Below are 10224 nucleotides of genomic sequence, written 5' to 3'. Positions count from 1 at the left end.
AGAGGCAGCTGAGCCTGAGCTCCTCGGTGAGCTAGCAAACGAACCAGTAAGCAACACTCCTTCATGGCGTCTGCTTGGGCATCTCCCGATGATAGACTGTGAAGTGTAAGATGAAAGAACCCCTTTTCTTCCCAGGTTGCTTTTGGTCATGGTGTTCCTCACTGTAACAGAGAATAAACTTTGACACTATATCTCCCTTAGCTGATTACAAATGACTGAGATTTCTGGGAAATGCTCCCAGTTTCTTGGATCAAGAGGAATCCTCTCACAGACTGGGAGTGCCATATGAGGAAGGTCCCCTTACCTCTCTGAGCTTCGGGGTCCTCAAAAATAAAACCAAGAATTTACTTCTGGAATGTTCTACCATGAGCATGAAATAAGAGAATGCCTATAACACTTGCAATGCAGCCCTTGACAGATAAAAATGCTTCATTAAATCTTTTCAAGGATGTTCTTGTTAGAAAATTTTTAGTGTGATATCACTGGGAAAACTAAGATACATGATGCTGAACCCAAGTAATCATTTTATGGTATAAGATGAAACCCCTGATCAGTCTTTGGACTCCACACCATCAGCAGAGAGACCTGGTCCTTCTTTTCAGCTCTGTATCCTCATCTGCACCACACAGGGCTCTGGGCTCTCCATCCTGGAGTCTTGGGAGGGGCAATCTTGTTAGAACAGGAGGTGTTCTGAAAGGCTTTGTCTTCAAGTTGCAGTTGTGTATGATCACAGTATCTGCATTTGAATGGAATGCTACTGAGGATGGTCTTAGGGTGCTGGTACTGTGGCCCCAAGAGACTATTAGCACCCCAAGGCCAAATGGATGGACTAATCATCCATCCCTTGTCATAACTTACCTCTCCTGAGCAATGGAGTCATGGAAGAAAAGATTGAGAGTGTACGAAATAGTTCTGTTTATTGATTAGAACAGGGTATAAAAGTACAGCATTTCGCAGGCATTCTGGACTTTCTGGGAGGGACATGCAGTGCCGGGCTTGAGCAGGGGATGGAGAGGAGGGAGAGACCACTGGGCAGCGGTCCTCCTCCTGGATATGTGAAGAGACTTGCTCTATGAGCACAGATGCTAGTGTGGGAGAATTATTAGTTCCTACCTCTGGAAACAAAAGACATGGACAGTTTGGGTCATCTGACGACACCATGCTTATTAATTCGGTCCTATTCTACATGTGTTAGGTGCTGCCTCTCCCAATCTTACTTCGATAAACTCTAATTGTTCTGTAGAACAATCTTTCTTCCCCCAGAGGAAGAGAAACAGGCACATTGGCTTGGGAGGCCATCAGAGGATGGTGGACATTTGGCTCAGGTCCTCTGGCTTCCAGATTCATTGGGGTCTGCCTGCCTTGGAGGCAGTGAGTTGGGGACATGTAAGCATAAAATTGTGCACTACTGTTTAAGCTCAAGCAGAGGGGCCTTCCACAGGGCAGCAGCATGAAGAGATGGGCATGCTTCCGAAACAAACTCAGGTTTCATCTCGTCTCTCTCAAGAGGAGTGAGGAGAAAAGAGTTGGCAATCAGAGACTGAGCCACACGATTCCAGGTTTTGTAGAAAGTCTTCAGCAGAGAAGTCTTCCAAAGTGTAAAAGGTATATCTGTCCCAAGAGTTGGTGTGTAAAGTCAGAACGAGGGCAGATCAGGGCATCGAGGTGTTTGTTCAGTGTCTCTGAGGGCAGGATGGCGAGAGTCCTTAATCACATGACGTTTTGGAACAGCTGTAGAGATCTCATGATGTTGTCATCCTGGGAAGAGAGCGGTGGGAGAGAAGAGATGGTTAGAGCTGTCGGAGGCTCCTGCCTGGGAGCTCAGGACTCGAGCAAATCTCACGAGTGGGCTCCTGTGTTAAGGGAAATCCGCGGCAGCCTCACAAACAAGGCACAAGAGGCGAAGATTTAGCTCACACTTCGGCATTCAGGAGAGAAAAATGATCCAGTGGATCAATGTGTTGTTGTTTTTTTTTTTAAAGATGCTCTGTCAATGTGGTGTATGAAATGATTTTCCACATCTGTGGAGGTGATCACAGCTTTTCCTGTTTATTCCATTATCGTGATTAATTATATTGACTAATTCTTGAATGTTAAACCAACCTTGCAACTTCTCATCTTAGGGTTATGATAGCCTCATCAATCACGCTGAGGCGGTCCTCTTTTATTCCCTATTCCTTGAGATTAGTATCCTTTCTTCCTTAAATGTTTGCAGGAATGCACCATACAAGCTATTTAAGCTGTTATTTTCCCTGGGGTAAAGTTTTAAATTACAGATTCAATGTCTTTGAGACAGGGTTATTTACATTTTTGTTTTCTTTTTGTTAAGTTTTGATAAGCTGTGCTTTGTAAGGAATTCATACATCTTATGCAAATTGTTGAATTTATTGAAGAATAAATAATTATCTTTTGAAATCAGTAAAACTGGTAGTAGATGTTATTACTTTTTACTTCTAATATCAGCAATTTGAGGATTTAAAAATATTTCTCTTTTTACTCAGTCTTGGTAAGCAATTTTCAGTTTGTTTTGTTTTTGAAACAAGGTTTCTCTGTGTAGCATGGCTGTCCTGGAACTCACTCCGTAGACCAGGCTGTCCTTGAACTCACAGAGATCTGCCCGCCCTGCCTCCCGAGTGCTGGGATTAAAGGCGTGCACTACCATGCCCAGCTTTCTAAGGTATAAATATTGAAGGTATGAAGTTTTTAAATCTTTGCATACTAAGTACTACACTTCTATATTTTGAGTTAAAATATAGTGAAAATACAAAATATTAAACTTTGTGAGATGTAAAGCAATACTTAGCTAACGTAGTATTCAAGGAAATTGACTGTGTATGTGTGTGAGTGTGTGCGTGTGTCACGGAGTTTAAGGCTGAGAAAGCAGACTTGTGATAGAGAAAAATCAAGAGTGACAACGTTGGTTGTGAGGATCCGAGTCTTTGTAAGTTGCTGTGGGTTCTGGAGTCAGGCAGCTTGTGTTCAAGCCCGGCAGCTCTTACTTCCTGCCTGTGGTACTTACTTAACCTGCCTGTGTCTTAGTTCCCCTGGGTGTAAATCGGGCTTGAGTATAATATCCACCTATTGTGAGGTGGTGAAAAACATGAATTATATAAAGAATGACTGTGGAAGGTGCTTGTGTGAGGAACAAGGTTCGAACACTTCTCTCACCTGGAAAGCAAAGTAAAGAAAGAGCACTTCTCAGGCATGGTGTTTGCCATCGGCAGGACGGAGTTTAAAACCCATCTCTGTCACTCACTGTAGCATTAGCCACACCTCTTCACCTTGTAGTGCCCCAGTTTTCTCTACTTGAAATGGGTATGACAGACATAGATGCTTAGCCAGTTCATAATGATTGAATATTAAAATATTTCTAACTCTATAGGTGAAGCGGCTGACCCGATTCTATTCTCCACCTCAGCATCCTTCCTTCTGGCTACCTAGTTCCTTGGGATCCCCAGACAACTAACTGGTAAATACCAAGCTCAATGGGGACATTCTAGGACGATGGTCAAGGTCAGTTAAAAGAGGTCAGTGTTGAGCTGGGAGGTGGTGGTGCTTGTCTTTAATCCCAGCACTCTGTGAGTTTGAGACCAGCCTGATCTACAGAGTGAGTTCCAGGACAGCCAGCACTGTTACACAAAGAAACCCCGTCTCAAAAAACAAGCAAAAGAAAAGGTCAGTGTTGAACCAGTCCTAATTGCTAACTATCTGGAACACCGTCATGTGGGACATCTGCCTGGAGGGTTTTCATGTGGCTGAAGCTTGGTTAGCGCTCTTTGTGTTAGGGCAAGCTTAGGCTGTGCTTTTGTGAAATGAGGTAGACTATAAACTTTTTAAGTAGATGAAGCAGCTGTTACTGGTTCAGTGCCCAGCAGCGACATTGGTGTCAAGTTATTCCTGAGACTTAACCAAAGCACAGCCCAAGGAACAGTGCCGTAGTGTTTCCTAAAGAGTGTGCACAAGGTCAGCCTAGCCTCAGACCTGTGCAGGCCCCACCCATATTTTAACAAAAGTTTCAAGGAGTCTGTTCTTTACATTCACTCTAGCAGCCCTGGAACTGAGTATTTGAATTATGATGGCAGTTTCTAGACCCTTCCAGAGCATCTGGGATTGTAGTTTGCAAGTACACTTTTGGAAGAACTTCAGGCAATTCTGTCTGCTGGATTGAGAATCTTGCTGAAGGTCTTCCAAACTGTCCTCTCTGTCTGAGGAATAGGCACAGAGGCAGTGGAAAGGAGGGGGCTACCTATTTGGCACATCTCATTCCATGAAGACCTTCTGGGCCTTCACCTCCCAGACCTATGCTTCGTCCATCTGCTCAGGCCTGTGCTGAGCAGGCCAGGCTGGGGGTGTGGAGATGCTGGGCTTCTGAGTCCAGGGACTGCAGGTGTGTGAAGATTTCAGATCCTTCCTCTACAGTCTCCACATCCCAGATTCCCTATCCCAGAGCAATTGTGTTCCAAGATCTGTTCTTACCTCCTGACAGGATTCAAGAAATTCATCTAAAGTTACGATGCCATCTTTATTTTTATCCATTTTCTGAAAGACACAAGAGAGAGGTCTCTAAAGAACCTGGAATTTCACATTTCAGACTTTTCTCTCTGTTAACTCCAGAATTAGGATGGTCTTTTGCTAACTAGTTGGTTCTTGATTATAGTATTATGGTCCTCATGAGCTTCCTTACATCAAAAGATTGGTCCCAACACTTACCTCATTGCTACATTGTTATTATTCTGACATCTCAATATGTAGTAGTCTGTTTCTGTTATTACAACCAAATAACTGAGGCTGGGTGCTGTATTAAGTAAAGAGGATTCTTTTTCTTACTGTTCTAGAGGTTTAAGAGCATGACACCAGTTTCTGTCTGGTGAGAGCCCTATGAAGGATGCCATCATTTTATTGGGCACATGTGGAAGAGGTCACACAACAAAACACGAAGCCAGAGAATGAGGAGGGGCCTGACTTGCTCATTCAACTCAGGCTTGTGGCAACTACAGCAATCTCTGAGGCAATGCTCCCAAGGACCCAGTCCCCTCCCATCAGGCCCCACCCATTAAGAATTCCATGACCTTGCCGGGCGGTGGTGGCGCACACCTTTAATCCCAGCACTCGGGAGGCAGAGCCAGGCGGATCTCTGTGAGTTCGAGGCCAGCCTGGGCTACCAAGTGAGTTCCAGGAAAGGCACAAAGCTACACAGAGAAACCCTGTCTCGAAAAACCAAAAAAAAAAAAAAAAAAAAAAAAAAGAATTCCATGACCTTAAACACTGCCATGCTGAGGACTAGGCTTCCATGAACCTTGGTCATACACCCAAGCCGTAACACATGTGTCCCACACACTTTTCATTGGTCTCTCTATCTGGCAGAAAGAACACTGGGCACAGAAGGTTCTGGTCCCTCTCTGCAGATTTTTCTGGGCAAACTTTCAAGATATCAGAGATATCTCTTTTCCTAGCTGCAAAGTGGGAGGCTTGGGTTAGAGTGAGCTTTTTTTAATTTAAGATTTATTTATTTTATTTATGAGTGCTCTGCATGTATGACTGTATACCAGAGGGCATCAGATCCCACTATAGATGGTTGTGAGCCACCACATGGTTGCTGGGAATCGAACTTAGGACCTCTGGAAGAGCAGCCAGTGTTCTTAACCACTGAGCCATCTCTCCAGCCCCAATATGATATTTTTTTTAGTACTCTATATTGCAAGACTTTTTTTTAAATTAAGGATGCCACTTCTCCACCCAGTTATCAGCAGTGTGCACCCATCCTTACTAGAGCAAGGCTGAACTCCTCCACTTAAGGATCCTGCAGCCTGGCTTACCCTAGTGTCTTATTCCCCTCTGCAGCCCAGACAAATGTGCTCAGTAAATACACAGAGGTGATGAATGACGTCTTCTCTACTCAGGTCCTGTGAGAATTTTTATGGAATCTACCATTTATAGTCCATGATAACATGCGGTCTGCTGTCTTCTGTAACATACACTAGTCTGTCTCACAGGAGCATCTCCTGGTCCATCAGTATAAGCTTTTTGTGCAGGTGCATACGTACCTGGAAGAAGACATCCACATGCTGCCTGGGAGTGTCTTCTTTGAGCACAGGATAGGTGTATTTCCCCATCATGTCATAGATGGCTTTGACTATGTCCATCATCTCCTGGAAGGGGACATGGAGGCACACACTGTTGGTACCATGAGGTCAAACCTTCTTAAGGGACAGGATTTAGGATGTTTTAGGGTTCCCCTTGCCAACCAGAGTGACTAAGGGCACTGTTTTAAATAGATGAATAGGAGCTAGAGGTCAAGATGAAACTCCCTCCTCAGAGAAAGTGGGGAACTCCTCCCTGCCTTCAGATGTCTTGGGCGGTTACCTCTTCTTGCTTTGTCCTCAGGGAGGGACGGCATTGGATTCCCCATTCACAGACTGAGACAATGAAGCATTATTCTGACTTAAAGGTAAATGAAGATTTAGACTAGCCTTTTAAACACTCTCGCAGGTTCTGTTGCTATTTTAAGTTAAGAAAAAAGTAGCCAACATAAGGATTGTTGACAGAACACTTGAGGTTTTCTCTAAACTTATAATTAATAATTTTAAACTTACAGAAAAGTTGTAAAACTAACAGAGGGCTCATGTATACCTTTTACCCAGTTTTCCTTAATATTAAAACTTGTAAAACCAGCTGGGTGGTGGTGGTGCACGCCTTTAATCCCAGCACTCGGGAGGCAGAGCCAGGAGGATCTCTGAGTTCGAGGCCAGCCTGGGCTGCCAAGTGAGTTCCAGGAAAGGTGCAAAGCTACACAGAGAAACCCTGTCTCGAAAAACAACAACAACAACAACAACAACAACAAAAAGCTTGTAAAACTGTAGAAAAAGAATCAAAACCAGGAAATTAACATTGCTACACTATTACTGGCTAAACCATAGAGTTTATCCATATCTCATCCATTTTCCCACTGATGCTTTTCTACTCAAGATTGCACTTTGCATCGAGCTGCGTGTTCTTCGTGTTTCCAGGACCTTGGCACGTATGATGGGGGTGCTGGCCAGCTGTTTTGTTGTTGGTCCCTCAGCTTGGGCGTGACTCTGTAGAAGTGATGGATGTTCTATGATGTCAGTGCACCACCAGGGAGGCACGTGGTGTGGCTATGTCTTGTGATGGGCGATTACTTGATTAAAGAGTTGTCCGTCAACAATCTGATTTTAGTGTCTATCAGCACACCTTGACAGCAAAAGTGATCACTATGGTATTTGTTTGATGACAATTCTGTATTACCTTTAAAAAGTTAATGTTTTAGATCAGAGATTAAAAAGTCCTCTATGGTTCTGTTGCTGTTTTAAATTAGGACAAGGCAGCCAACAGCCAACATCCACGGGGCACTTGAGGCTTTCTTTTTTTTTTTTTTTTTTTTTTTTTTTTTTTTTTTTTGGTTTTTCGAGACAGGGTTTCTCTGCGTAGCTTTGCACCTTTCCTGGAGCTCACTTGGTAGCCCAGGCTGGCCTCGAACTCACAGAGATCCGCCTGGCTCTGCCTTCCCAGTGCTGGGATTAAAGGTGTGCGCCACCACGGCTCAGCTGAGGCTTTCTTTAAGTAGGTTATCAATAGTTGTAGATGTACTGCCTATCTCCTATTATTTATGTATTTAGTTCTTTGGACTTGTGGACATCTGTTATATGTTGTTGGTGACAATCCAATATTATCATGTTTTATTTTGTTGATTAACTTGCCCTAATTTTGGCTTATTAAAACTCCTCTAGGCCGATGCCTGTAGCTGTTTGATCTACCCCAACCAGGATTCAGGTTCATTTTCTATTTTTCCTTTCCCAGTCCCAAGACAAATAGTTCTCTCGGGAGACTGGCTCCCCCCCCCCCCGCGCCCCCTGCTGCTTTATTTTTTTATTTTTTTGAGAAAGGTGTTTAGAAAGAATGATCTGGGTGCCATCGGGGTTGCTTCTCCAGGACTTCCTCAACATACAGAACTAGGAAATGGGTTTGTATCCACATCCATTTTAAGGTACACACTTTACTAGCCTCTCACACCTGTGTGGTCATTAAGCTTTTCTGCTTGAGAACTTTTATCAAAGAAGGGACAGAAAGACCAGTTTTGATTGTTTGGGATTCTCATTGCCTGCAAGTATGATAAGAATGTTCCAGAATGATTGCCAGGAAGATGTCTCACACTGTGTCCACCTCACCATTATTTTTGGCATCTAGAGATGTCTGATAGACATCAGTGGTGATAATTCTGCCTACTTCACCCATTATAAAAAAGGGAGCCGTTAGTAAGTTTATTCAGCAGTGTGATGGGAAAATGTATTGACCAAGGTTGAAGATCAGGTGGCGTAAATCCCATCTGAGTCTCCTTTCTTTAGATGTTGTATAAAGTAGCATTTGAATATCTTAGAGTATCATACATGTAAGTATGTACATAAGAACTTACGTGTCTACAAAATTGCTGTAATACTACACTAGTACTTTATAAAGTGATTTTTTTGAAACAAGACATTACATACAGTTGTTAATCTTTTGTGATTTTAAATGGTTACCTGCTATCTAATGAGGGCTTAAAATCTGGGCCTGGAAAGATGGTTCAGTGGTTAAGAGTTTGCACTGCTCTCACAAAAGACCTGAGTTCTGTTCCCAGCACCCATGTTGGGTGACTCACAACTGCCTGAGCTCCTGGGGATCTGGCTCCCTCTTCTGGCCTCTGAGGGTACTGCATAAACCCACCCTTCCATACATTTTACATGATTAAACATAAAAATCTTTGCATATATGTTACAGTTGTATAGCTTGGTCTCCTTGTGGGACTCCTAACAGTGGGGGCAGGGGCTGTCTCTGATTCTGTTACCTGATTTTGGGACCTTTTTCTTCTACTGTGTTGACTCATCCAGCCTTAATAGGAGAGGAGGTGCCCAGTCTTATTGCAACTTGATATGGCACAGCTGGCTGATATACAGGGGAGAGCCTGCCCTTTTCTGAAGAGAAAAGAACAGGCATGGTGGGGGTGGGGAGATGAAAGGTTGCAGGGGGGGACTGGGGTAGGAGGTCAGGGAAACTGCAATAGGACTGGAAAAAATTAAATTAATTAATAAAAATTAAAATCTTCAGAATCTAGACCCTTTGCAATATGGTAGAAATTCCATTATTGTTTTACTAGGGTTGGTTTCTTCACGAGTTTTAACCCCCACATCAACTAGTTCTTACTGAATTTCCACAAACTCTTTGTTCATTGTGTTTATTATTAATCTGACTGTGAGAGTTCTTTATCTTCTTTGTGGGATGCATACATTTATGTATAGGGCATTTTAAAGTGTGCACCCTATGCTAGGTGTGATCTGAGGAGAGGCTAGTGAGACAGATGTGAGACCTTGGTTAGCTAGTGCCTGGTAAGAAGCACCATCGCTTTCTACAAGTTACAGATGTTTCAACAGCTGTGACACCCGTTGTCCAACTTTGCTGATGGCATTTTTTGAGGTGAAGAATATAAAAATATTCAGAGTGATGTCATCAATACTTTTCTTTGTGTCTTAATTTTAGGCTTTTCCTATTCTAAGTTAAGATGAGACACCTATTTCCTTTTGGGGAGAGACAAAGTGATCCCATCTTACAGCTACAGTCAGTCCCTCATGAAGGGGAACAAGGGCAGGAACTCAAGGCAGGAGCCTGGAGGCAGAAACGGAAGCAGAGGATGTGGAGGAGGCTGCTTCCTGCCTCTCTAGCCACATGCCTAGTTCTTTTGTAGTTAGAAGTCACTTGTGTATCTATGACTGACTTACGTGTGTGACATAAGTCATTCCTTTACTGCTGAAACACCACAGCCGGCCAGTTCCCCTGGAGTCATCCATTTCATTATTTGCATCTGTTTATTCTGGTCCCAGGCTCTTTCTACTGGGACCTGAATTACCATTGGCTCCCAACTTCTTCCTGTGTTCCCCAGTCTACCCACTCCCCTCATCTCCTCACATAGCATCCCATAATGTGTCATAGTTCTGTTTCCACTTTTTGAAAATGATCTTTCCTCTTTTCACCTGGTGACTTTCCCAATGTGGCAGTTTTCCCCCCCAAACAATAATTTTATTTTGGTTAGAAACAAATTTTAAATTAGAGACAAATAGCTGTTTTTATAATATTGCCATCTCCACAATGGACTTCCCTTCAGAAAATAGAGGGTGTCACCATTTAGTCGTTTTTTCCCTCCATTTTCTCAGAAACCTTTTTCTTCATCTAAAT

General features: G+C 43.2%; 1 protein-coding gene across 3 annotated transcripts in view; it reads right to left on the bottom strand.

The window, feature by feature from the left end:
* Positions 1-891: 891 nt before the first annotated feature.
* Positions 892-10224, bottom strand: part of Kcnip1 (potassium voltage-gated channel interacting protein 1) — a 387948-nt gene continuing 378615 nt past the window's right edge. For all 3 annotated transcript variants that reach the window (XM_006978890.4, XM_006978888.4, XM_006978891.4), the window contains 3 exons: positions 6045-6149; positions 4477-4539; positions 892-1758 (listed from right to left, as the gene is read on the bottom strand). In XM_006978890.4, coding sequence (XP_006978952.1) covers positions 1711-1758; positions 4477-4539; positions 6045-6149 — 216 coding nt within the window. In that variant the 3' untranslated portion in view covers positions 892-1710. The remainder of the gene's footprint in view (positions 1759-4476; positions 4540-6044; positions 6150-10224) is intronic.

The sequence above is a fragment of the Peromyscus maniculatus genome, chromosome 8, assembly GCF_049852395.1.
Source record: "Peromyscus maniculatus bairdii isolate BWxNUB_F1_BW_parent chromosome 8, HU_Pman_BW_mat_3.1, whole genome shotgun sequence".
In the NCBI taxonomy this organism is placed as follows: Eukaryota; Metazoa; Chordata; class Mammalia; order Rodentia; family Cricetidae; genus Peromyscus; species Peromyscus maniculatus.
The sequence above is the reverse complement of the archived record's forward strand: the minus strand, read 5'-3'. Positions and strand labels throughout refer to the sequence as shown.